The sequence below is a fragment of the Tiliqua scincoides genome, chromosome 3, assembly GCF_035046505.1.
Source record: "Tiliqua scincoides isolate rTilSci1 chromosome 3, rTilSci1.hap2, whole genome shotgun sequence".
Taxonomy (NCBI): domain Eukaryota; kingdom Metazoa; phylum Chordata; class Lepidosauria; order Squamata; family Scincidae; genus Tiliqua; species Tiliqua scincoides.
Genome location: NC_089823.1, coordinates 173,851,082 through 173,879,043, shown reverse-complemented (window position 1 = coordinate 173,879,043; position 27,962 = coordinate 173,851,082). Strand labels below are relative to the sequence as shown.

Sequence of the window (27,962 nt, the reverse complement as noted above, 5' to 3'; positions counted from 1 at the left end):
TGTGAAATGGTAGTAAATGTGGAAAAGTTGGGAAAAAAAATGTGCTTCAGGTCAATGGGGAATATCGTCCCCCTTTCAAATAAGGTGCCCGTTCATTGAAGTTCAGCAACTCCTGACTCTCGAGTTGATGGGGACATCCTCGAGCGTTTGCCTGCTGATTTCAATAGGAGACCTCAATAGGAGAGGTCGACTCGAGAGTAAGGGATGGGAAGATTCCAGCCTCATCAATAGCACAAACAAATCGGCCCCCCCCCCCCGTATTTATTCGATACGCGGATTAAGGCTGCAATCCTATCCACACTTACCTGGGAGTAAGTCCCATTGACTATAATGGGACTTTCATCTGAGTAGACAGGCATAGGCGTGGGCTGTGAGGCTGCAGTCCTATCCACACTTTCCTGGAGCAAACTCTATGACATTAATGGGACTTACTTCTGAGTAGAGATGCATATGCCTGTCTACTCAGAAGTAAGCTCCATGATAGTCTATGGCGCTTACTCTCAGGAAAATGTGGATCCCTCCCAGCCACCCGAAAGGTGACAGTAGGAGCCACTGAAACCGGCGGGACTTCTGGCACCCCGGAACTTGCGTCTTCCAGCAAGCGGGTCCGGGGGAAGCCTTGCTGAGGAGGACCGAGAGGAACGGCAACGCTGTATGCGCAAAGGCCGCCTTAAAAGTGTCACTCGGGGACGTTGCATGCTGGGAGTTGTAGTCCGGCTCTTCCGCCCGGGGAAGTTGCTCGTCATTTCAAACCAACCAATCACAGGCCTCTGCGGCGGGCGCTTGAGCTGAGGCTGTTGGGAGTTTTAGCGGTTGGTGTCTACGGTGGTGGCGCGTGGGGACGGAATACCGTTGGCAAGTGAGGCCTCGTAAGCGCTGGAGGACAAGGTGAGGGCGGCCTCGCTTATTTAGTCTGGGGAGCGGAGGGGAGGGGGGAGAGTCGAGGTCCGCTATGGAGGACGCAGCGTCTCCCGGGAGGGTGCAGGCCGCGCTCGCAGAGGGAGGCGCGGTAGGCACCGAGGAGCTGCTCGTTCCCCCGCCAGGGCGGCGGGGCTCTCCCTCCACAGGCCGCACGGCCTCACCCCCTTCCCCCGCTCACCTTCTGCGCCCAGGGAAAGTGCGCCTGTCCTCTAAGGCTGTGCCCTGCTGCAGGCTCGCCTTGGGAGTCCCAGCACAGGCCTCTGCTTGTCTACTCGGGAGCAGGTCTCAATTCAGTGGGGCTTGCTTCCAGGTTAGTGTGGATAGGATTGCCGCCATAGAGCCCGATCCTGTGTGTGTCTACTCAGAAGTGAGTCCCCTTATAGTCAGTGGGGCTTACTCCCAGGTAAGTGTGGATAGGATTGCTGCCATAGAGCCTGATGCTGTGTTTGTCTACTTAGAAGTAAGTCGCCTTATAGTCAGTGGGGCTTACTCCCAGGTAAGTGTGGATAGGATTGCCACCTCAGTCTCATTGAAGGCAATTATCATAAGAGAGAGTGTCAACATGTGGCATCATTTCCCTTCAAGGGATATAGGTGTGCTCAGCTGTTTTAGTGACAGTGTAGCACCAACAGTGTGCTGGGGGAGGGAACCATGTGTATAAGCGAAAAGATTGCTACAGGTGAGATTGGCAGGGGAAGAGAAGTTTCTTGCTCTCCTAATTATTTTTTCAACAAGCTTGTGTTTCTTAAAGAATATTTATGTTTTTACTTTAAGGGCAGTGTTTTATACTGTGAAAATGCAGCCCTGTAACCACTAAGGGAACCTCAAGTGGTTCCCAAACTGTGAGCTGTGGCTTGCCAGGGAGCCAAGGAAACGGCCAGGGGAGCCACAGAATCCTCGCAAAAACCCCACCACCCTATACAATGTATAGGTTTGTAGCCCTAATGAGGAGCCAGAGCCAATGGCCCAGTAGACCAGGTGTGCCACCAGTTGAAAAAATTTGGGAATCACTGGCTTACTTGATCCAGCGTCCTGCTTTCTATGGTGACCCACTAGAATAGATGCCTACGGGAAGCGATGCTGATGGATTTCTCCTGCTGTTGTTGTCTAGGAATTGGCATCTTGTGGCATACGGTTTCTGGAAGTTTAATATAGCTAGCCTGTTTAGTAGCCATTGGCAGGCCTGTGCTCTATGAACTTGTGTTACCCTAAATATAAATGTGACATGCAGCAGCAAAGAATTATCTAATCATAAAATGTATCAATGTGGGGCAATAGCTTCACTCCTTGTTTGCTTTTTGAGAATGCAACTGAAAATTAAAAGAAGTGACTGTTGATCTTTTACCTTGTGCTTTGACTGTGTCAGACCACTGCTTTGGTGACTGCATGGGCAGCCAGTTAGTTGCTGGGCCCCATTTAAGGTGCTGGTTTTGACTTTTAAAGCCCAAAACAGCTTGGGACCAGCATATCTGAGAGACTACTTTCTTCCATACAGTCTAGCCAGAGGTGTCAAACTCATTTCATACCAAGGGCTGAATGGCATCCATGATGCCTGCTGAGAACCGGAAGTGATGTTGTTAGGCAGGAAGTGATATCATTAAACAACTCATAACCAAAAGTAAGCACTTTTTCTCACTTAGGAATTCATTAACTACAAGTGACAGAAGAGGAAACATGTAAATCTTTATCATATTTCAAGATATGGGAGCGCCCGATTTTCGTGGGGGCTGCCCTTTTAGCAGCAATACTCAGCTCTATGCCTAATAAAGGTTTATTCATTCATTCAATACTCAGCAGCTGAGAGCCTGGGGGCCGGATAAAAAGCTTCTGTGGATCGCATCCGGGCCTTATGTTTGACACCCCTGGTCTATTCCATTCTCTTTGGAGAGGGCCCTGTTGATTATGCCACCATCAAGATAGGGGGATGGTGGTCAGAAGTAGGGCCTTCTTGGTGGCTGTGCATGTATTGTGGAATTCCCTCCCCTTTGAGTTGAGCTCCTTCATTGTTAACCTTCCAGCAAGGCCTGAAGACTTTTTTTGTTCCAGAAAACCTTTGATGCCCAATAGAGGGCACGATGGCTGCTTTTTAGTAAATGTTTTTATTGCTGTTGGTTTTATCATTACTGTTCTTTATTTTATAGTTGTACTTTATAAATTTTATTGTTAGCTGCCTTGGGTGCCCTTTGGGGAGAAAGGTGGGTTACATATCTAATAAATAAAAAATAATTATGCCCTAGAGCCTGTATTGGTACTCTAAAATTCAAGATAATGTTTAAGCAACCTAAACAGAAGAAAGTGGTAATATTCTTTTTTCTGGACTGCTTTTTCAGTTGTGTTAGATTAATAATAATTATGAAGTTGATGCTCAGGTCACAAGTGGCACAGTAATTCTCCATTTACTTTTCAGCTGATAAGAAAGGGTAGTGAATGTTTAAGAAATGATGTAAAATTGTATGCATATTCGCAGATATTACTATTCTGTATTGTGTATGTTGATGTAGTTTTGCCAAAGTAAAAGATGAGCAGGATCTAAAATGGTTACCAACTAACAAAGGGGTATATATGCTTTATTTTTCTCTTTTTAGGAATTGGTGTAGCTACAGTAGTAGATGGTTACAGTAGATGGTGAATACTTGGGATGGCTAAAGATAATAGCACTTTGAAAATCTTTATTCAATTTTTCCCCCTCTCATATTTGTGTCAAAGTACAATACATTATATCAATAGATCACAACCATAAAAATAGTCTTATTAACTGTAGTGGTCAACAATAATTATGTCATCAAAGTCCTTCAAATAGGCACGAAATGTTTTGAAGAGTTGTATTACAAATATCAAGTGCTATCAACAAAAAGGTCCTTAATAGAACCTAAATGAAAATGTTGCTGTAATATCTGCCTGTTTAGACCAAGATTATTTTAGAAACTATTTTCAAAATGTACATCTAACTTCTGTATGATCTTTATTCAGATGACTGGGTCAAATGAATTTAAGTTGAATCAACCACCTGAAGATGGAATCTCATCTGTGAAATTCAGTCCTAACACTTCTCAGTTTCTGCTAGTTTCATCTTGGGACACTTCTGTTAGATTATATGATGTTCCTGCCAACACCATGAGACTCAAATATCAACATACAGGAGCTGTACTTGACTGTGCTTTTTATGTAAGTTTTTTTTAAAAGAACTTGACTAGCATGTAGCTTTAAATCTTGCAATTGCTAAGAAGGAATACATGCTTTACTTGATAGATTAATCAGTGCTATAGGCCAAGATGCAAAGTGCCCAGTGCAGTATTTTGCACTTGTACAGATGCTTTTCAGCTTCTCCCTTCTGGCAGCAATCTTTTGCTAAGTGGTAGCCTCTTGAAGGCTAGGGAGCCCTCTAGAGCAGCATCACTTGTTTGGCTGCTCTGCATCCCCAGAAACACTTTGCTTATCTGTGTGAACCTTTCTGGATTTTGGCTAGAAGTGAGACTTTGTAAAGGTATGAGAACGTCATACTGGTTTTTTTGTTTTTTATACTGCATTGTTTCTGGTGTGTTGGAATGGGAAAAAGCAGCCTTTAGTATTTTTGTTTCAAATGACCAAATGTTTAATTTAATGTATATAAGCCTGGTAAAGCATCTGGCTGTGATTTGATCCTAGTTTGTGTCTAACTGTGGTTTAAAGGAAGCTATAGTTTTCCAGTTGCAGAACTGTAATTAAACAGTTTTGTTTTGTAATCAAAACAAAAATGAAAGGTGTCTCTCTCTTTTGACAGAGAAGGTTGGTACTTACCAAGTCTTGTCCATGTAGTGAGAAATGGTAATCTCTCATTAAATCTGACTTGGGTGAATAAGTAGAAATGAATTAAGTTTTTTATAAAATTTTTAAAAATCTTCTTGTGTTTGGTGATTAAAATGTTACTTTTGTCCCTGAGAAGCGGCTCTAGTCACTTGCAAGGGGAAAATTGAATTTTCCATTTTCTTCTCCAGACTATTTTAACAGCTCTGGGCACCTGTTATAGGAAATGGTGTCTTTTGTTTCAGCACTATGACCATTCATTCTCCTGCCCATTCCTTTACTGATTGTAAAAGAAAATGAGAATCCTCTTTGTTATGTGTAGTAGACAAGCTGCCTTGCTGCAAATTCTTACTTGTATGACCTTGCGGTCTGTGCTGCTCTTGAGTAGTGTTTTGCTCATTGAGCTTAGGTGACATTGCAGAATGAGTATTTTTTTGGTATGTTTAAAATGTGTTTTGGATTACAGACTTAGGACCTCAGTGAACTGTTTTCTTCTTTTGAAGGACCCTACACATGCCTGGAGTGGGGGATTGGATCGACAGTTAAAAATGCATGATTTGAACACTGATCAGGGTAAGCCAATCAAGAAGAGTAGTCTGCTGAAGATGGCAAAAACACACAGTGCTTCAATGGTAGAATTTTGGTTGAAAGTTGAAAGTCTTTGGAAATTGGAAAGTATTACGTGATAGGTTTTTAAAAAGTCTCTGTATAAATGGTAGTTTGTAATACTCTAAGTAAAACCTAATGTTTTCTTTACCTGTAACTGCCGAAATTCAAATTCATTAGGTCCTGTAGTTTTATGTATTTTCTACAGCTTCATTTATAGCGGTATAGTGCTACTTTTGGTTTTTATCTTATGCATTTAATAGGTTATCAGTCATACAGGTTTTTAATCTGATTTTTAAAAAAGAGGGGATTAGTAGTCTATACTAAGAGTTTTACGCTATTCTGTTCTTGTGTAACTAAACAAACATATGCAATATGGTTATTTAATGCCTGTTCCTTTTTTTGTAGTTCTCATATTAAATAGGGACAGGGTGTTATCAATGCTGTCACTTGCAGTGTTTTATCTGCAAAACACTGCCTTGTTGACCCATTAACATGTATCTAAAAGAAATGCAACTTTCTGGAAAGTTTCCTATCCATAGTCTTCCAAAGTGTGTTTGCCTGAGATTCTGAAAAATGGGTATTATGCCCTTAACTTTTATCTGGAGCATGGGTTTTGACATCACTCTAAGTGTTGCTTTACTCACAATAAAGTGTGCTCTCCGTATCCGTGGGGATCTGTTCCAGAACCACCTGTGGATAATGAAATCTGTGGGAAGCTTTTCTGGCAACTTGGAAGTGCATTTTAGAAGTGTTCAGCAGGCCTTCTGAGTTGTGGGGGATGTGTGTGCATGTGACTGCCCCACACCTCAGAAGATCTCCCAGATGTTTCTGAAAGGTACTTCCGGTTGTGTCCAGGAGGTCTACTGATGCCCCCCCCCCCCAGCTTGCAGGCTCAGTACCCATGAGTATTCAAATCCACAGATGCTAAGCTTGTGGATAAGGAAGGCCCACTGTACTTTTCAAACTTCTTTGACTTCAAAAAGTTATGTGGCAGCTTGGGAGCTGTTGAAAGGAAGAATGGGGGGCAGTATAATAAAGTAAAATTTTCCTTTGGTAAAATCTTATAAAGCTATCAAACTGTAGTTGGAATTTTTTTGAGTGGTCGGGATGGGTGTAGTTTGCTGAGTGAATTTCTCAGGCAAGAGTATATAATTATTATTCAGTTCAGTGGAGTGGACATTCTACCCCCCCCCTCATAAAAATCTGTGGAATTGATTATGGTTGATACAAGATATGGTTGGTACAAAGTTAAAGTCATATACCTATATATTTGGAAGTGAAGTAGCTGAATGTCAGAAAAGCTGCTTAGGAGGCTCTCCAGAATGAAATTAGATGCTGTGACATTGTAACTGAATAAGAGTTTCCAGACAGTGGTTGCCTGAAGCCTTGAAAGGTGTTGGAGAACTGGCTATTGACATGAAGGAAGAAGCTATTTAAAATAACTTCTAGAGGATTAAAAATTAAAGTACTAATTTTTTTCTTTCCCAGTTGGAGAGTTCAGGTAGCAAAGTAAGGTATTATAGGATGAGTACTGAACATCATTTCATCTATGAGTCCTGTATTATTAAACTGTTTTAGGAGCTTTTAAAGTGAATGATGATGTGGAATAAAGGTTTTATTGATAATGTTTTGTTGAAAGTATCTAATTACTCACAAGTGGCAAAGGCATGAACTAATGTGGTCATGCCACACTCACTGGTTATTAGATCTTTCTATTCCACTATTCATGGCTAGGATTTTCAGAGGAGCCCAACAGAGTTAGGTGCACAAATCTCTTTTGTTCGTCTGAAAGTCTCTGCATGGGTGCCAACCCCACCTCCCCAAGCTCCTTTGAAATACTGAGTTGATATCTATTAGTCTACATTTAACACTTCAGAAGCGTATATCTATTGGGAAGATTAGAGGATCAAGCGTCCTTTGAAAGATGTCCCAGCATGCACATACATTAGTGAATGGCAAATTAGACACAGTTACCACTGTATGAATATTGTTTTGTTCTTTTTATTGAATTTGGTTATCAATAGGTCTAGTATCGCTATGTGCTCAGATTTGTATTAATATTTTCTACAGAAAATCTTGTTGGTACCCATGATGCTCCTATCAGATGTGTTGAATATTGTCCAGAAGTGAATGTGATGGTAACAGGAAGTTGGGATCAAACAGTCAAGTTGTGGGATCCCAGAACTCCATGCAATGCAGGAACATTTTCTCAGCCTGAAAAGGTTTGTATTTAAGCAGTATGATTATGTTCTTTTTCATGTGACTTAAGGAATGTAACTGTTTTGAGTAACTGACATATTAGTATTGCGTCTCCTCAACCCTGATGCCCAATTGGCTCAAGTAAACCAGATCCCTCTTCTTGCATTCCTGAGCTGGTGTTCTTTTGTTTTTCCCCTCAGTTACTACTAATGTTGCATTGCTTTTAGAGGTCATTGAGCATGCTTAGTGTTAATTAAGCTTGTATTTTTCAGAAAAGGGTTGCCTTCTCCTAGTAATTTATAAACTTACCTAGGGAGCCCCTTGAGTATGTAGAAACTGCTACCTTGTCTGTTGGTGGCCCTGATTCACATACAAATTGAGAGGCACACAACCACCTGAATTTGTTTTTAGTATATAGGATGATTTGTACTATGCTACTTTATTTCAGCCCATCGTTTGATATGAATAGATGCATGTTTTGACAGAAAAGAATGAGACAAGGATTTTAAATACCTTAGATCACTAGATAGGACTGTTTAAGTAGTATTCCTTGAGAGTTGAATCCTAACTTAGTGCTGTGATTTTGGACACTCCTACTGTGAACCAAAAGAAAGCAGTGCTTACAGAGGGACTTCTGCATGAATGCAACTTTTGTTTTTCCAGCTCCTCATGGAAGGCATTTCCATTAGTAAAGTGACTAGTATGAATTTCATTTAATCTTTCTCACTAGTGTTCATTTTGATTAGATGGGGTAAGGACATAACTTCCACAGTCTTTTATTCTAGGTTTTTGGCACATCATTAAACATTTCCCAATCATGACAGTGAGCTTCCATTCTGGATCACATTGTATCTAAATAGTCCTGTACTTTAGCCATTACAACGTGAATCTATTGTCAAGAGCTTTGATCAAAATAAAATTGCATTGTTTTTACTTGTGATTTATAGTTGTATGTAGTAAGTAGAAAACTGTGATGAATTGCTTTCAGAATGCCATATAATAGGCACTCACACTGAATCAAGCTTCTTATTGGTACAGCAAGGTTCATTATGTCACTTTTTAAAATACTGTCTCTGATAAATGTGTATACCTAGCCTATTTCATGACATTGGTTTCATTTGATTTATGGCTATAGAGTATAGAAAGAATAGTTTACAGGTCTGACACCAGTTTGTAAAGAAGATTTAAGATAGTTAGTATTCCTGATTTACTATTTCTTGTATACATTTTACCATAAAGAAGATTTCTGTTACATTTCATATTGTAATCAAGCACTCTTTGTATAGTGATGTGGTTGTTATTGGTGCATGGGCAATTGTTCTGTTTATAAAACTTGGATTATGGGTTTATTGTCTAAGGCCACAATGCATTTCACAATTTAATGTGTGTTTAAGTTCCATTGATTCCAGTAGGAATTAAGAGTGTGTAACTGAGTGCTAGATTGCACCCCCAGCATATGGAGTGGCAGTATACCTTTTTTGGGAAAAGTTTATATGATTTGAAAGAACTAATGTATTTTTAAAAAGTAATTATAAATTTAAAAAGTTTTTTTACCTGTGGATTAAATTCTTTGTAAAACAATTGTGCTTTGATTTCTAGTTTAAACTAATTTAAGTGTCATTCTGTTAGATCAATGCTTTTCAAACGTTTTCATGTCATGGCACACTGACAAGGTACTAAATTGTCAAGGTACACAATTTTTTTAGATTGTGAACCCTTTTAGGACAGGGAGCCACTAGTTGTTTGATTTTTCTCTGTAAACCGCTTTGTGAACTTTTAGTTGAAAAGTGCTATATAAATACTGTTAATAATAATAATAGTTCAGTTTTTTGAAAATTGACAGGGCACACCATGCTGTTGGGTGGGGAGTTGCATTCCTCAATAGCCTTACTAATTATTTTTCCCCCAGACCCCCACAGCACACCAGTGTGCCATGGCACAGTGGTTGAAAATGGCTGTTAGATTATAACCTACATGTGAAATTTTTCTCATTTAATTGTAGAAGCTGAAATGGCAAGTAAATTGTGAAATGTCCAGTGTAACATAACCTTTTTTCCTTAGTTGCAGAGTATGCATTGGTGTACGTAATTCTTAAAGATTAACGTTTTGTTTGACCACATAGAAAAATGTTTCCCAAACTTTTTTGACCATGTTCAGTGAAACAATACACCAGAAACTCAAGCTTATACAGTAATATGTGTTTGGGCATTTTTCTGATTAAATTTAAATTTCAGTGGCCCCTCTCCCAACTGTTTCCAGTCTTCGTACTCTGGCAACCCCTTTGTTTGTCCTTCTCTTCTTTCAGCTCCTAGTAGTCCACTCTTCCAGTTTCTCCTCGACCCTATCCACTGCCCAAGTTCCTTACAAGTTCCACTGCCCAGAGCACTCCTTGTAAGCAACCACAGATTATACCAGTTTCTATGGGTATATCTGCATCGTAATGGTGCGTTCGATCGTGGTGTGCTCTCTCTATCAGCTTCACTATTCTAGTCTGTCTTGTCTCTTGCTCGTATTCTTTTTCTAATGTTTGCTTCTTTCAGACCCAGTCAATCCTGCTTCATTTCCTCACTCCTCTCATGATAGGTCTTGGAAGACTAGCTTGTCGAGAAAGGGATGTTCTGGGGAGGGCGGTTGTGAGGCAGGCACACACAAAAGTAAAGATGCATGCACAGAACCAGGCAACAGAAGCCCTCACAGACAGTTTTCTAAGATCCAGGATGATTGCATAGCTTGGCAGCTGTCACACAGGGAGAGAAAGTCAGGCATCCTTCTGTCCAAGCAGACCAGTGGCTTGCAAGTGGAGCCTTCCACCTGCGTTCCAGCATGTGCTCCAACAACTGGTGCTCAGGAACTTGTGCAAGGCACACCGCTGCTGCCACACATGTCTGGAGCAAAGTTGCAAGCCATGGTGGCAGGGGTGGGAAGCCTTGGGCAGGTGAGTGTCAGGATTGTAGGAAGAGACACTGCTTGCGGGCTTGCAACTTTGCTCCAGATGTGTACAACAGTGGTGATGAGATGCCCTGCACGGATGCCTGGGAACACAGGCGAGTGAGTACATTCTGGGATCACAGGAGGGAAGCTTCTCTTGCATGTCTCTAGCCTGCTCAGAAATGTCAGATGGAAGAGGAGGGACACTTGCATATCTCTCTGATGCTACACTCTCTGTTACTATGAATGATAAGCAGGGAGGGCTGTAAAATTGATAGACCCAGCTGTTTTCTGGTCATCGTGCTTTTTGTTATAGTGCATGACTTGGCCAGGGCCATATCTTCTTGTGATCCCCTAGAACATTCTCATGACACTTTTTTGGGTTGTAATCCCAGGTTTGGGAACCACTGATATAGGATATAAAACATTTATACTTTGTCAAATTTTTTTGTTCTGATGAAGATGTAATGCTATCTGATATCCTAACTATAGTTTAGGAGATCAAGAGTGGTCCACAGGATATTATGCTTCATTTCTGTTCCTTCTTGCAGGTAATTCCCTCTTTTTCCCTCCCTATGTTTAGAACTAATCATGATTTAGCATGCAGGACTCTGGCATTTGGATCTTGAATCTTTTGATGTAGGTTGTGGAGCCCATGGGGTGCAAGTTGCACTCTTGAGTTTCATCTGAGAGCTTTCACTTTCATTGTATTTGTTAATGATGCAGGTAACTTTTTGTGTTGCCTTTCCTCTGCCAAAATAAAATCTTAGTATTGAAGCTAAAAGCCATGTAATAATCATTTTATAATTTTTTCAAGGTTTATACATTGTCTGTGTCCGGTGATAGACTGATTGTGGGAACAGCTGGTCGGCGAGTGTTGGTGTGGGACTTAAGGAACATGGGCTATGTGCAGCAGAGAAGAGAATCCAGTCTTAAATATCAGACCCGTTGTATCAGAGCATTCCCTAACAAACAGGTATTTAAGTTTTGCAATATTTCAGATTTTGGTCTGTAGGAAAAATAGTGTATCTTTTGTAAGGTGTTGAGATCTTGCTTGATTTGCCTAAAATGCTGTTTTGCCTTTTGCTAATTGTATTAATCTGTAAAAGAAAATGGCAAGTTCTCTATGTAAGACTATCTCACAATGAAGCTTTGAAGATGCTCATGTGGTTGGAAACAGCAGTGACGTTAATAGTATGTTTTATTCTAACACTAGGCCAGAGAGATCTGAATTATGCAAGAGCATTAGACTAGCATCCATGTTGTTCTCTAGAAAAATTAGTATTCTGGAAAATACTGTTGCAGGGTTTAGATAAAAACCATTTGCTTGAGAATTGCTTCTGTGTTAGCAATTGTGTTTTACTGAATCCATCAAAGTCGCAATCAGAATTAACTTAAGAACAAGAGAGTCTTTGTTTCTCTCATCTGGGGTTGAGTGTTGTTTCTCTCTTTACTGGGGTTGAGTGTTGTGTCTGGCCTTGATTTTTCTACCTTTCTTAGGGTGGAAACAATTTAAAAGAAAACGTTATAACAGACTTTTCTTGTCAAATTGTAAAAAAATGTTGGAGGATGTAGAAATTCCTTATTGAGAGTAAGAAAGTGAGCTTAATCACAAATATTTATAAGCAAAAGTGTTCTCCAGTGAAAATATATATAGTGGGTTCTTTCTTAGTTTTGAGAGGCACTAATATGTGTTCTGTTTTTACAAGTGAGATATAATGTCTAGAATCCAACTTTCTCAGTGCTAAGGAAAGAATCTGCAATTTTGTCTTGTGTCTAGACATTTTAACGTTCATGAATCTTTGATATCAAAACATTCTTTCTATATTTAAAAGTGCTGCAATATTTTGGGTGCAGCTCAAACATTTCCTGATTGTGAAAACGTAGAAGTAATTCTGTAACAGAAAAAATATAACCACTGATAGCAGTAAATGAATTTTTTCTGTGTGGCCTTTAGGGTTATGTGTTAAGCTCTATAGAAGGTCGAGTTGCAGTTGAGTATTTGGATCCCAGTTTGGAAGTACAGAAGAAGAAATATGCTTTCAAATGTCACAGACTGAAGGAGAATAACATTGAACAGATTTATCCAGTCAATGCCATCTCTTTCCATAGTGTCCACAACACATTTGCTACAGGTAACATAGTCTTTTTGATGTAGTTGTTGGATGATCAAGTCAGTTTTTTAGTCCAGGTGTCATGTGAAATGCTTCAGCTTAACAAGTTTTTGTAGTATCCATTTTTATAGTCATCTTAAACTTGTTGAAATGTGACCTGAAAAAGACAAGTAAGTTTTTACTTGGTAAATGTTAATCTTGATAAATATAATTTTTGTCTGGCCCACAGGTATACACATTTGGTCCCTGTTGCATATATGCAGCGTTGGACAGAAATGGCTTAAAGTTCAATATGATGATAAGGTTGTTGGATTTGGCATGTTTCCTCACAATGTAATGATAGTTTCTGTCCTGCATTGTGTGTTCTCCTTTTGTGCTCTTTTTATGGAGAAAATTACTGAAGTTTTTTGCATTTTCCATACACACAATTGAAATAAGCAGACAAAAAGTCAACCTGTTTTAGTTCTAATGTTGCAGTTGTTTGCAAATCTGTTCCTAGGTGGTTCTGATGGCTTTGTCAATATTTGGGATCCATTCAATAAAAAGAGACTCTGCCAGTTCCACCGCTATCCTACCAGCATAGCATCACTTGCATTCAGTAATGATGGAACAACCCTTGCAATAGCATCATCCTATATGTATGAAATGGATGACATTGAACATCCTGAAGATGGTATCTATATTCGCCAAGTGACAGATGCCGAAACAAAACCCAAGTGAGTATGCTTCACCTGTATTTGAGCTTTTTCTAGCATTATTTTTAGGAATTATTAATTTTCCTAAATTCATGAATAACATTATTGATTCTGGGAGGACAGTGCACCTTAACAGTAAGACTGGAGTTGATTTTATCTTGTTCTCCCCAAGCTTTCAATATCCGTAGGTTGATAGACTTCTGGCGAATAAAATTGTCTACTTGTTTTGTAGGACAAGAATGTCAAACTCTCATTTTTCTTGAATAGATGCTATTATGAAGCTATGGCGTTATGGAGCTTGATGCTTTAAAATTAAGTTGAAGAATTCAGGATATGGGCAAATCTAATTATATTGGATCTTTAACATTTCAAACTATTGGCAATCCTCTTGTACAGATTAACAGTGTTAACCCTAAATGTGTTTACCTGGAAGCAAGTCCCACTTTAGTCTTGCGTCTTATTCTCCTGTAAGTAAACATAGGTTTGCAGCCTAGGTGCTTATCTCCAGTACATCAAGACAGATCTAGTTATAGAGATGTAGTAAATTACAAGAAAATAATTGTGAAGTGATGTGTCACTTCAGACACTTAAGAACTGAAATTGTGCTGTCTTTGCTAGTAAAGAAAATGCTAGTGTTCTCTGCACATGGTTAATGATTCTAGTCTATAACTACAGTATGATTTTTGTCTTTTGGTTACTCTGCACACTGTGGGTTATTTCTGCTGTTCAGTTTTCTGTTTGAAGATTATATTGTAGTAGCAGGAAAATGCATATGCCTGCAATGTTTAGCAGCTCTATTGTATTGGCTATTTGTATCAGTCCACATTCAGGCTTTAATTAGCATATATGAATGAAAGGCAAGAACATTTTGTAATGTTTGTTTAAAATTGAATCTGATTCTTGACTTCCATCAAGTCTGTCCAAGGTTTCAATGATGAGTTGCTTTTTCAAGCCCATGACAGAACTGCAATTTACAACAACATAACTCTCAGTCAAATAAGCACATTCAGGTCTGCTGAGTTTTATTTTTGGTATCTTATGATAGAACACCAAGTGAAGAGAAAATCAAAACATTAAATGAGGTAAAGTAACTGTGCATACAGAAGAGAAGTGTGTTCAGAGGGCCTCCCTTGAGATAGGATTTTCACAGTGTAGGTACCATGTCAAAGTGGAACCTAATTCATGTTCATGCTAATCAGATAGGATACAATGTGAGGCATCCCATTGAAAATTTAAGCAAATGGTGGGCTTCATAGCTCATGCATGCTCCCAAAGATGTTCTGGTCATCTGAATCCAGGCCATTTAGAATTTGAAGGGTCATTTCCCACCCTGTGATTTCCCTGATCTTATCAATGCCCTTTCTGATTGCTGTGGAAGTACATAATCCTTCTGGCTAATGAAAGAGTGGGGGAGGGACCCACACAATGCTGTGTCCAATTGCCTGAGATCACATAGTATAGGAAATCAAATGATGCAAACAATACATGTAAACATAGACTTGGATTCAAAGGTGGTCTTTATCTTGTGTAAAACCTCATACGTATTGAACTGTTCCCAACTTGGCGGAGGAATGTGTGGTGAGAAAAATGGACAATAATCTAGAAGAATTCCTTAGTTTGCTCAGTGTCTTGCATAAACTTTTCAATAAGCTCCTTTTAAACCTTTTAATGTCCCACTAAAGTTCTGTATGCTATAGCCTGTGTCTTACAGTGTTGTACTGTAATGCAATTTCTGGTGCATTGAGGTTGTGCATTATGAAAAGCCTTGCAGTAGTATTTGTGCAAAAATTCATTACATGAAGTTATAGGGGTTTCTGCCATCACCTTTAGCCCCATACCACTCTAGGAATCCTCTTAACCTTAGGATCAGTTGAAGGTGCAGGACAGATTCCAAATGCCATCACTGTTCCACTTGTGAGTAAGGTTGATGCTTAAGTCATTTTCTCCTTCCATTTGTTGTTCCTTGGATCCACCTGTAAAGATCTAAGCTCAATTCAATTCAAAAACCTTTATTAGGCATTAACAAACAGAAAGACAAACATATATAGGGAAAAGGCAATACAGACTCTCTGTCTAAAAAGTCAAATCATTAAAGTAAATGGCAGAATTAATTCTGTGTCTTGTTAAAATATCAAGCAAAAAACTTGCCATTAGGCTTATAACTAACACATCAGTAGAGGCAAGAAGCGAATGTAAAACAAAGATCTAAGCTGCAACAAATAAGCAATACCAAATATTCACGTTACTTGTATGAGACATCAGACTTGTAATAGTGGGAGATGGTGGTTTCTTGCTTCTAACTTCACACAGCCCCCCCCTTGCCCTCCTTACTTACACCCATGTACCTCCTGGGTGGTTATTATAACCTCCTGGAAGGTTATACCTCCTGGGTGGTATAAACCATGGCTTGTGTGAAGTTGGGAACTGCTTTAATTCTGACATCCAGATGGGAAAATGAAGGTCTAGTTTCATGTTTTGGTTTGGAAGCCAAAGTTAAAACACAGTTCCTGGCTATGCACAATCTGGAGCTGTGGTTTAAATCACCAGGATGTTCATGAGTGTGAGCTACTAAGGAAGCAGAGGAGGGGGTCATGGACTTGAGAGGGACAGAAACAGCATTCATGTAATAGGAAACTATGGTTTCCTGCTGTGTCTGAACCAGCCCTTTGTGGAGTGAGACATCAACAGTATAATGAATTAAAGTGATTTACTTATGATTACTACAAGGAGATATTAGCAGTTATTTGGTAAAGATTTGTTGTCATGCTTCTTCTGGTATGTGCTTTTGAGGATTTTTTTCCTTTTCAAATCTCAGAGAAACCGTGTAAACAGAATAGTGTAAATTTGTAGAAGTCAGCATCATATTTTTAGATGCCAGCTGTTACCAAGGTGGACTACATTGTTAGTTGAGTGATTGCAGTTCTTCCTGCCCTTTTTTCTTGTTTTCTATGTACACAAAAATGTAGTGTAAACTGTTGTTTAATATGTAGATCTATTTCTTTACTTTTTGTTAATCGGTGTTCACCTACAAAGTCTTGCATTCATGATAATTATAACATGGGAAGCAGTCCTCAATGGACTGAGGACCTGGCCATATGACTTTTCCTTCAGCTGATTCTATCCTTGTGTTTACTAATTATAGGGAAGCTTCATTCTGCCTTCTCAGGAGGTTAATCTACAATTAAACAATATTTCCTCTTGGCTGTCCATTATTTTCTAAAACAGATGGTTCATCATTTCCTGGGCTGTTAAACACAGCAAGGTTAAGGTTAGACTTAACCTTGGGAATTAGTTAGTTTTGAATCTTATTACAGGATGTAGAAGCAAAACTAATAAGAATAGTATTTAATATCATTTTGTGACTGCAAACAATTATTTATTAGCAAACAATTGATCCCAGAAGGGCAAATTGTTTGAGTCAGTAATGAGCTGAGACAAGGCAGAGAGATCTGTGTATTTGCAAAATAATTGTAATGTAATTGCAATGCATTTAGACAGGCATCTATTTAGACTTGTTTCTGTCTTTAAGTGAATTTCTGAAACATTAATATGCTTTTCTGACATGTTGCTTATGCCAGTCTTCAAACAGATGCTAAAGAATTCTTGTGGGTAATCCATAGTGGTAAAATTTGCAATATGTTATAAGTGACTGTGGCTGAAATCCTAACCACAGTATCCTGATAGTCAGCCCCATTGAACAAAATAGGACTTACTTCTGAGTAGACCTAGTTAGGATTGTGCCCTGTGTCTCTTCAATTAGAGCTTTTTAACATTTGCAGCACAATCCTATGTTTATTTACTTAGAAGTAAGCATCATTGTGTTCAGTGGAATTGACTGTCAAGTACGTGTGTAGAAGATTATAGCATTAGTTTCATTAGGTGAATTTTTGGGGGCTGAATATCTCCTATTTGCATATTTCAAATTATGATGATGCTGTTTAACAAGAGGTTTGAAAAGGCAAGGAAATGATGAGTCTGTGATTAAAAAAGGTCTGTTACTTTGGACATTTGGTTGAAAGATCACTTGAAATGTTATGAAAATTCAAATGGATGAAACAAAGTTATTTATTTCAGGTCTACTTAACTTCTGATAAGAATGCTTCAGCAACATTTTCTTCTGTGAGAAACAAAGACTCTTCCACCTTCACTTGGCAAGATTAGTTGAAATGAAGCATTATTGAAAGCAGATTCAATCCATGGATTTAACTTAAACTAGTGTTTGTATAAATGTTCTGTGTACTCTCTCATTTTAGTTTTTGCATATCCAAGAATCAGTGATTGTTTTATCCTGAACAGTACATTTTGACGTTAACCACTTTGTTCCTTTAAAATATTACATTTTGTAGCTGGACTTTTTGTACAGATTTATTGAATAAATAATTGTTAAATAAATCTTTCCAAAAAATGAATACTACATTTGATAGCTGTGTTTTTTATGCTTTCAGCCTTGGTTACATTGATGGGAGCACTTTTTCATTTAAGGTTACTATACTGTTGGGTATAATCTATAACAGGGGTGTCCAAAGTTTTTGGCAGGAGGGCCACATCGTCTCTCTGACACTGTGTTGGAGGCCGGGGGGGGGGAAGGAAAAGAATTAATTTACATTTAAAATTTGAATATATTTACATAAGTTTACATAAATGAATATATTAAACATGAACTTATATGAATGAATGAAAGTCTTGCAATAGCTCAAGACCTACAAAAGGCCTTGCATAAAGCAAGGCTGGCCTTTCCTTTGCTACTGCTACTGTATCACAGACATGAAACAACAAGCAGTGGAGGGAGCCCTCATCCCACAGCTCACGCAAGAGGTCAAACAGTCGCCCTCACACTGAGAGCAGTTGCATCGGGCCTGTGTGGGCTCCAACAAATCTCCGGAGGGCCAGAGGCTCATTGGAGACTGGGGGCTCCCTAATGGCCGCTTTGAGAGACCTTGAGGGCCACAAGCGGCCCCTGGGCCGGGGTTTGGGCACCCCTGATCTATAATGAACCACGTTCTCAATTGTATGGTGAAGAAAGAGACATCTTGGCAACCTCAGGCAGACCTAGATTTGGTCTACAGGCAGGGCTGGCTCAAGACCACCTGAGGCAGTGTGCCAAATGCTGCTGTTGCCCTTTCTAGGCGATGTAACAGCCTCTGCTTCTCCCTGTGAAAGCAAGTGGGTATGATACAGAGGTGTGCACCACTGTGTTGATCTGCTGGCTGAGGCGACTGGTTCAGTTAGCCTCATGGATTGGCTGCCCCTGTCTACAGGCTTAATTTTAAGAATTGGAGAAGTGTGTACTGCTTATCTGCGACTTCACAGTTATGCTTCTCAGTGTAATTAGCTTTGTGATACTTGGTTTTTGATTGCTGTTAAAATTTGTACAACCAGCTAAGGTAGCGGTTCTCAAACTTTCCCATCCTATGACCCACCTCGTCTGGTCAGTGATCCTGGTGGTGCCGGAGGAGGCCACAGAGGCCTCTTCCAGGCTGCACTGCACCAGCAACCCACTCTGCAGGCCTCAGAATGGCCTGCAGAAACCTCTGAAAACTGCTTCCAATTCAGAGGCCTGCAGAGTCTTGTTGAGTGGATCACTGGCCCAGTGCAACCCAGAAGAGGCCTCTGGGGCCTCCTCACATCTCTGGAATGGTTTGCCAAACAGAAACTAGGGCAAGTGAGAGGGCCAGGTCGCGATCCACCTGGGATGGACTCATGACCCAAAGTTTGGGAAACCCTTAACTAAGGCTGAACCTTGTGAACCTTGTTTTTAAGTTCAAAATTGCACTAGCCTCTGTCTTATGAAATATAGCAACAGATGAATAATATGAGGCTCTGGAACAGGGGAAAAAACACTCCATCACAAAACAGTGGTATACGGTTACTAAGAAGATGGAGGGCACAGCACTTCTTTGGGGCCTGAACTCCAAGAAATCTGTAATCAGCTGCCTGGAGGTTAGAAGAGTTCTCATCTTTGGTCTTGGTCTGTCAGATAGTTTAGTTGTGGATGATTGGAGTTATTCTGACCTTTTTCTTGATTCTGGAGAAAGCAGGCACAAAAAATTTAAGTGTGCGTCATACAGAAAGTTTTGATTGTGGTCATCTTGCTGCCTACTTAATTCAGTTTTTTTCTATGCAAGTGTCTCTACTGGCAGCCAAGTAGGAGAGCTTACTTAGCAGGAATAGTATGAGACTTTTTGTGAGGGGGAGGAAGAGGTTAACCTTGTCCAGGGCTGTAAATAATGTACATACCCCTTACTTTCATGCAATTCTGCATCATCCAGATTCAAATTTTGTAGTCTGTATATTCTGCGTAACGTGTTGCTTTCTTAGCCACAGTGAGAAACAAAGGACTATGGAGATGTTGTTATCATGCCCACTGCCATTCCTGCTCATTCTCCTCTTGAGCTTTAAAAGCTCCCCAGTTAGTGTTCATGTATTTCAAGTCTGTCTTTGCAATCATTAAGGGTTAGTATTTCTGAGAATCTCCAATTTCTTAACTTAGGGCCCAATCCAACTTTCCAGTACTGATGCAGCTGCAATGCAACAGACATTCCCTTACCTTGAGGAGGCCTCCGTGACTGTCCCCTCAAAACCACAGGAAGCAGCGCATGTCCCCTTAACATGCCCCCTTAGCATGACTGTATTGGCACTGGAAACTTGGATAGGACTGGATCCTCAGTGTCTTCACTCCAGAGTCCATGCTTTTGTGTTGCAACTGCACAATATCAATAGCCTAGTTGAATATGCATGGGAACCTACAGTGTGAACCCTTATTTTGGTGTCTTTAGGACTCCCTTAAACTTTGTCAGGTAAATGGGACCAAAATATGGAGTTGCTTTTATGAGGTTAACTCCACAAATAATGCTGCTGTAATTTGTCTTGGCAGTGCAGTCACAGTGATCGGGCAGCATCTATCAGTTGGAGAGCTCCTGTGGTTGGGACTCTTCCTTGGGCAGAAGAGAGGATGGATGCTATCCAGTGAATATTGGTTTCTGCCCTTGTTGCCAACCATTTCCCTGGAAATGAATCATTAACCACATTTCTAGAAATCTTTTGAGAGTCTCTTGGCCAGGCTAGGGATCAGGTATCAGGCACCAGTTGTCTCTAGTGTCCTTTGTGGTTTGGTAGTTCTTATAGACTGCTGTTCTCGAATTAGCAAGGTAGAGGAATTTTGCTTGGGGGTGGGATAGTTCAATTATCTGTTAGAAATTGCTCACTCTTCTCCTTTTAGGAGGAGGAGTGGGCCTCTGCCAGCTTCTTACATACCCTGTTCCTGATGGTACCAGTTGCCAATGTTGGCATTCCCTTTGTCTGCTGTGCTGTTTGTGACTATTGCATAAGCTGTATGTGTTTTTTTTTTTTTTGGTCATGCTGGACCAGATTTAAAAGAAAGATAATTGCATTCTCAGCCTCTCCTGCTCAAAGCATATGGATTACCTTAACATCTTGTAGTTCTCTCTTATGGGACTGAATCGCCACTTAGCTTTGCTGCTATGCCAATATATGTGTAGGCACCCTCCAGTTTCATGAATAGAAAGTGTGCTACTGTTGTACTCCCAGAATTAAAAAAAAATAAAAAATCATATCACCAAGAATAAGTCTCCATTTGATTCTCTGATGATTAATATGAAAAGTATTGCATCCTATTTCTCTAGCCATTCACTATTGCTACAATCCACAGCCTTAGAAAATGACTGTAAAACTTTGACAATCTCTGAACATACTGTAGCACTGGTACTGTTAGGATTTTGGTATACTAATATAAATGACTTACTCAGATCATTTATACCTTGAAACACTTGCGGCATAAAAAGGTGGCTAAACAGGAGTGAATGAGGAGAGAGGAATGAAATTCAAACTGGGAAAGAAAGGAGGTGAAGCTGGATATATGAGAAGAATTTAAAGGAGCTTAGATAACAAAGCAGACCTCTCTAAAACCCAAATGGCAGGGACCTTGCAAACAGTACTACAAATTATAGCAAAATGTGGAGTGGGCATTGATTTTGTATCTATATATCAAATCCCAAGACACAAAACTACTCAGTTGCCAGAGCAACTGAGTGAGATTTCAGCAGCCAGGTTTTTCTCTTAGCTGGCTTCCAAAATAAGTCCACTATTTACAGGCTATGGCTGGGAGTACGGTGGTGATGGTGATAAGCAAATGGGCAATCCAGCAAGACATGATGCAGAATGATGGAGAGCTGGACAGGGCAACAGCTGTGTTAGTGACCGAGACAGGAATATCTGCAGTAAAGATATAGGCATTTCTTCTTATAGAGGCAATTAATCTTCCTTTTATTAGCTCTCCTCTAGAAATATAGATAAAGGCAAAGGTTTGGGGAGCCAGAAGAAATCATACGCAATGAGCTTTCTTTCTCCCGCATGAGAAATGGCTGAACAAAGAGGATATACAGACTCCTGATCAGTGTAATTGAGTTCTAAAAAGCTCTTTAACTCATTGCCTCTTGCTGAATGGTTGAAGGCCTTCCATAGAAACATGGAGTCATAGCCATCATCCTAATAGACTCATCCATCATCCTTGTCTGTGTGCAGGGGTAAAAAAGTCACAAGATGCCTCTCAAAAGAAGATTATGATGTGATGGTATTAGACGCCAAGTGGCATCTGTGCCCCAAAATGTGAGCTCCAGCACTTTACAATGTGAATGTCTTGGTCAATGCATGAGTATTATCACAGGCTGCAAAACTAGTGATACATGGTTGTATTTTTCAGGATTTGTGCCATCCTCTGACTTGAACTATAGATAACAGGCCCAGATTCTTAGAAATCTCTGAAAGTTGTATATTTAAATAAAGGTTTATTTTGTAACATGCTTGTTGCATAGATATTTTTGAAAACACTTAGGCAGGACTATACTTCCCAAGGACTCAAATGCTTACAGGCAGGTAAGTATAGTATCCCATGCTTCAGTGCGGGGAGAGGGCGGACGGGGAGTGGGAGGTGGGGCCTGGATCTGGTAGTTATGGATCTGGTGGGACCAGGATCCGTTTCCAGAGAGCCTGGGGCAGTCCCGGGCTGCTCGGATTTGCACTACCTGTTAGTGGTGCAGTTCCAAGTAGCCCCATTGGGGCTGCTGCCGCTTTAACTGGGTAAGGGAAAGTGATTCCCCTTGCCCTGGGCTGAGCTACTTTCAGCCCCAATCCTGCCTTGGATGCAGCGCAGGCCTGCTTGCCTGCCTGCTCCAGAGTAGGTTAGGCTTGCGTTGCACGTTACTTACTGTTAACAGTTCTCTACTGCAGCAGTGGTTTTGTCTTTGTTGTGACCGCCTTTGCCCTGTAAATTGACTGGCTAGCTTCTCCCACAGCTCCCATGCTTCTTCCTGTCCATTGCATTAGGCAGGCACAATGCAGGCACAATTTCTGCAATACAGTCAAAGAGTCATTCCCATGTTTTATCTTAAAGCTTTCAGGTTTTGGGATAGATATTCATTGGATGTCCTTTATAGCTGTGGTGCTGTAATGTAGCCACCAAGGCTTTGAGAGAAGAAGGATAATTTTTTGAAACAGATAATCTAAATCTGATATGAGAATATTTGGGAGCTGGACTCGGACCCTGTGGTAATATTAATTCTTAAAAAATGATTAGAACTATTAAAGAGAGAATAAGACTGAACTATACAATCTTATTATATATAAGAACAAAAAATAATGCGTAATGTTTGTATATCCTGATTTTTTCTGTTCTAATATGCTATAAATGGCATTCATTTTTCAATGTCTTTTGAAATCAGTATGGTTAGAAGTGCCATCTTCAGCTGTATTTATACTAGTCTCTTACTGGTGGAAATACTGGAGATTTCCAATATGAAGTAATTGATATTTTTCCTGCAACGGATAAGTGACTGATTCAGATCATCTTCTGCAATACTATTAGAGATCCCCAACAGATTGTTAGATGGGATATTATAACCACCATAAACTTGATTATTCCAAAAAATCTGTTTTCATAAGCCCAAAAGAGAAATGAATCCATAATGTATGAATGTGACCAGCAATGCCAAATTGTCATGTTGCAATCTATTATTGTTAAGATTTATATACTGCTTTTCAGCGTAAAAATATTCATGAAGTGGTTTATGAAGCAAAATAGTTTCTATGCAAGTTTTCCTCTTAGAGGTGTCAAATAAGGGATTTTATAAAAGTGTTTAATTCAAATATAACATTGAATAAACTTCTAGACAGATTTTACCATATCCACATTCATTTTCCCAATAAAATGTCTAGTCTTGGCTTTCTATTTAAGACTTAGGCAATCCTATTATCTCATTTTAAAAACAAGCCTGACAATTTCCCACCAACATTTTCAGTTTACTTGCTCATATTATTAAAAACAAGTTCTTTTAAATGAATAGACATGTATTTGAGTAATATACACACTATCTTTGAAGGGGGAAAAGAAACCTGGGAAAGAGGCAGTCTAACATCTTATTAGAAACATGATCAACCTATTATTAAAGGTCAAATCTGATGGTGTAGATAAATTATGCTCTTAAGCGGTCACATCCCTTAGCAACTTTGGATATGGTGACTTCATGATTTAAAAAAAGAGATCTGACTTTACCCTGCTTTTTAATTTATACATAATACACTTAATGTGATAAAATTGTTTAGCTTTCCCTCTTTTATTATGATGCCATAATACATTAATAAGAAATAAAGACTATATATTGTATTGGATTAAAAAGTGTTCTTCCATATTCAGAAGGTGTCTTTCAGATACTTTCAGTATCTGACATCAGAAGGTGTCTTTCAGATACTGTAAAGTCACCCCTTATTTCAGGGGTGCGTTTCAGAGGTAATTTAAGTACAATATTTTTCATGCAACTGTTTAAAAAACCCAGTAGGTAATATCTTTGGAAAAGCTTTTATTTGTCATATAGGAGAGTATTGGCCCAATCCTATCCAATTTTCCAGTGCCGGTACTGCTGTGCCAATGGGGTGTGTGCTGCACCCTGTGGTGGGGAGGCAATCACAGAGGCCTCCTCAAGGTAAGGGAACATTTGTTTCCATATCTTGGGACTGCATTGTGGCTACACCAGTGCTGGAAAGTTGGATCGGATTGGGCCCTATGCCTGTTTTAGAACGGTGTATCCTGTGGCAAGTGTGCGCCAGCAAAGAAAATATTTCTCTATGGTTCTTAAATTGTATCACAAACCAAATCTGTATGGGTCTTTATTGTGTTCCTCCATAAAGACATCACCTTACAATGAAACTCGGAGCATTGTTCTTTTTGTTTAATGGTAGGAGTTTGCCAACCATCATACCTTCTGGTGATATGGAATGGTTGCTCCCATTTTAGGTTGGTTCACACACAGACATCACCGCAGTATCATGCAACATCTTAGCTGGGTGAATGAGCCACTGCAGGTGGAATACCCAGACAGGACTGCCCTATCACCTCAGCCTACAGTGAACATGAACGGTTTTCAGTGGACTCAGTTTTCACATTCAATTGTGGGTCATCAAGTAGACTATGCAGTCTACAAAAGTTTTTTTTAGCTGCCAAGGATGCTTGAATACTTTAGGACATATTTGGGGAACTGAATCCAAAAGTGGCATTGGGTTTACCCAATTGACTCTAGTTTTGGGGGTAAGGCACAGCCATCTTATATGCTGATTCAAGTTGGCTTCCTCTGGAGGAAGCTGCTTGAAGCAACATAGAAGGTGGCTATGCACACAATAAATGTGTGTAGGCCAGTATTATGATATGTGAACTGGTCTGTATACGTAGACGTTAAAACAGATTTTGAAAATTTATTCTACCCTTTATGGTTAATAACAAAAACATGAATTTGAAACTCTGACAGAGAACAGAAGTTCTTACTACACCTCAAGCTATAAACTGCAATACAAGAACCTAGACAGTACACAATCAAACAAGCATTTATCTGATCAAAGGCTCTAGTCTGCTCGAATTCAATGGCTTGTAGCCTATGTAAGGAAGAAAGCTCCTCTGAAAATCTGCTCTGGGGATTTCCCCTCCCATATGACCGCAAAGGGCACAGAAGACTGCAGAATTAAGGGGTGTTTGACAGAAATCATCCCCGTGTGTATGACTTGTGTACCTCATGCCTCTGGTTAAGAGAAGAGAAAATTAGCATGCAAGCCAAAATCTTAATTTGTTTAAAACTAGAATTCTTAGTTTTAGAAACAAGAGTGTGCTTGAAGTTTTTTTTTCAGTTGGCCACAGTTAAATCATTTTCCCCCTAGCCCCCAATGTCCTTAATCAACCCCAAAGAAGTATAAATTAAACATCTTTTTGGGATTAAATTTTTATTCCTAATTATACGCAAAAGATATATATCATAAAATATTCATTATATAATTGTGATTAAAATGTACAATCTCCCCAAAGATGTGATTAGCAATTTTAAATACCCAAAACTTAATTAAGCAGGTAATGGGGTTAGAAATAAGTGAGATTTTTAAAAGGAAAAAAATAAAATAAAATCTTTTGAAAATGCTTTTCACCTACTGGGTCTAAGAAGTTAAGGGAATAACCTGTAAGAGACACAAGACTATAAAAAGAGATATTTGATTTTTGCCTTGATTTGGTACCTGTCTCTGTTAAACAATACAATGAAAGTGAAGGTGTCATACACTTTTTCTGTAATCCTGAGAAGCTATTATGCTAAAACATTTTTCCATAGATACATTTAATTCAGTCTCATCTTTTAGTGTCCCCTTGTAGCACATAATGCTTTCTGCATTTCTCTTTTATCTTCTTCCTCTGTTCAGTGCATGTTTTCATATATTTTCTACTAGCTATGTTGAAATATACAAACACAATAAAGCTTTTTAATGGGACAATCTAGTTAGAGGCTGATGGACTGCATCCAGAAATGTGCAAGCTGAAGGAAACTCAGGCATGGGAATTGCCTTGCCCCTCTCCCGTGTCCTAGCAAGCTTGATTCCTGATTCAGATTCCCAGAAGGCCAGGGGATCCTCTGGAAGGGGAGTTGAGGCTGGGGTGGGGGTGCTTAGAAAAAGGGGTGAAAATCACGCAAAGGCACCTGTGTCTCCTGTATTCCGAAAGAGTGAGTCCCTTTACTGAATTTGCTTTGAAATAACTGTTCTGGGATCTCAGCCTAAGGATAGTTGTGCAATATGATTAAATTTGCAGAAGGCACCCGCTGGCTGATAGGAATGACATTCACAAGTAGTTCCATAACATTGCAATTTTAACTGACTCTTTACTAAGTCAACCCTGAAAATTCAGTGTGATGGGTATGATTTAACCCTTTCATCACAGCCTGTCTTCTCTAAATCAGCTCCTGCCCTCCCTTGGGATTCCAAGCATGCATTTTCCTGCATGGGGTGCTGCACAGGAGGGAACATAGCTTGGGAGGGAGGGGTATATGCTGGAAGAAGGGTCAGCTTGGGTGGAAAGGTTCCTTGGGTGACGAGAGTATGGACGTAACTGGTTTGGGTGGCCACTTGGTAGTGCTCCTGTCACGAAACCAGGAGCTTGTTTGAAAGCCGTGTTCGAAAAGGGTTGGAATGTTTTAGATCTACTAGGGTTTTCTAGTTTGTTTACTCTTTCAATGCTTTTGTGAAATCTGAGCCAGAAAGTGCCTGTTGTTTGCTGCCTCGTTTGCCTCTATGATACCAGGTAGTTTTATACTTTCCTACCTTCTCTCAGCATAGAGCAGTGTTATTCAAACTGTGAGGCGTGGCTCTTTAGGGCAGCGCCAGGAACTCAAAGGGGAGGTGCCGGATGTCCTCTTGCAGCGATACAGTCACACCCCTGGGCAGAATACGAGCCCGCCTTCTGTGTTTTTTTTTAAGTAGAAGAAACAGGAGTTGCTCAGCTGCAAGAGTGGCTGCTGCTGCCCTGCCCTCTTCTGAGTATGCTCAGCTTGCAGTCCTTAACCCTCGCTGATCCTTCTCTGCTTGGTTCCTAGTTCCCATCCTGGGATCGCTTCTCATCAAAGTGAAATCTCTCTTTTCAATCCCCTCCCTCTTCCACTCCCCCCTTTCAATCTCCAAACCTTCCCGCTTTCCTCCCCCTCCCCAAATAAAACGCTTCCTATTTTACCAGTCACCAGGGGTCTTAAAGTTGCTTCCATGCAGTTGGCAAAGGGGGGGGGGAGAGAGAGAGACAAGCACACACTTTACTTGGCCAGGAGCAGAAAAAAGGTACTGTTTTTAAAGTGATTTATTAATCTTGTTGTTTGACTGAAGAGGAAAGGCTGTATTTTTAAAGTCATGAATCTTGCTATTTGAAGGGAATACTTATCAGCCTTTGATGAAGTGATTGCCAGCCCAATCCTATCCACACTTTCCTGGGAGTAAGCCCCATTGACTCTAATGGGACTTACTTCTGAGTAGACATGCCTAGCTAGGCTTGAGCTGTGCATCTCCTAGTACAGGAGACAAATCAGCTTCCTAAGCAAACCCTTATCAGCTCTGATATATTTTCATGGTCTATTTTTTGTTTTTCAGCTGCTGGAAAAATTTAATTTCATTAAATTAATAAAGAGTTCAATCCTATCCAAGGAGAATGGAAGAAATGACTAGTTGGATTGGGGTCCACAGGGGTGTGTGTGTGTAATGTTGGTCAGACTGGTTGTTCACAAAGTTCATTTGATAAAACAATTCTATTGGTATGCTTACAAAGTTTAAAAAAATGAGTCCTCCTGGACCAGACAAAATCTACCTACTCCAGCATCCTGTCTCCAATAGTGATCAGCAGCTGATCATTTAT

General features: G+C 39.9%; 1 protein-coding gene across 2 annotated transcripts; it reads left to right on the top strand.

Annotated features, from left to right (window-relative positions):
* The first annotated feature begins 755 nt into the window (after positions 1 to 755).
* BUB3 (BUB3 mitotic checkpoint protein) lies at positions 756 to 17,599 on the top strand. 2 transcript variants are annotated; one of them, XM_066620162.1, is made up of 8 exons: positions 757 to 888; positions 3,892 to 4,086; positions 5,208 to 5,277; positions 7,384 to 7,535; positions 11,258 to 11,416; positions 12,398 to 12,575; positions 13,054 to 13,270; positions 17,324 to 17,599. In XM_066620162.1, exons 2-8 carry the CDS (start codon positions 3,892 to 3,894, stop codon positions 17,331 to 17,333), a joined length of 981 nt encoding a protein of 326 aa, XP_066476259.1. In that variant the 5' UTR covers positions 757 to 888; the 3' UTR covers positions 17,334 to 17,599. The 2 variants fall into 2 exon arrangements, with proteins under 2 accessions (XP_066476260.1, XP_066476259.1); XM_066620163.1 differs by lacking the exon at positions 17,324 to 17,599 and having other exon boundaries at positions 756 to 888; positions 13,054 to 13,274.
* The last annotated feature ends 10,363 nt before the right edge of the window (positions 17,600 to 27,962 follow it).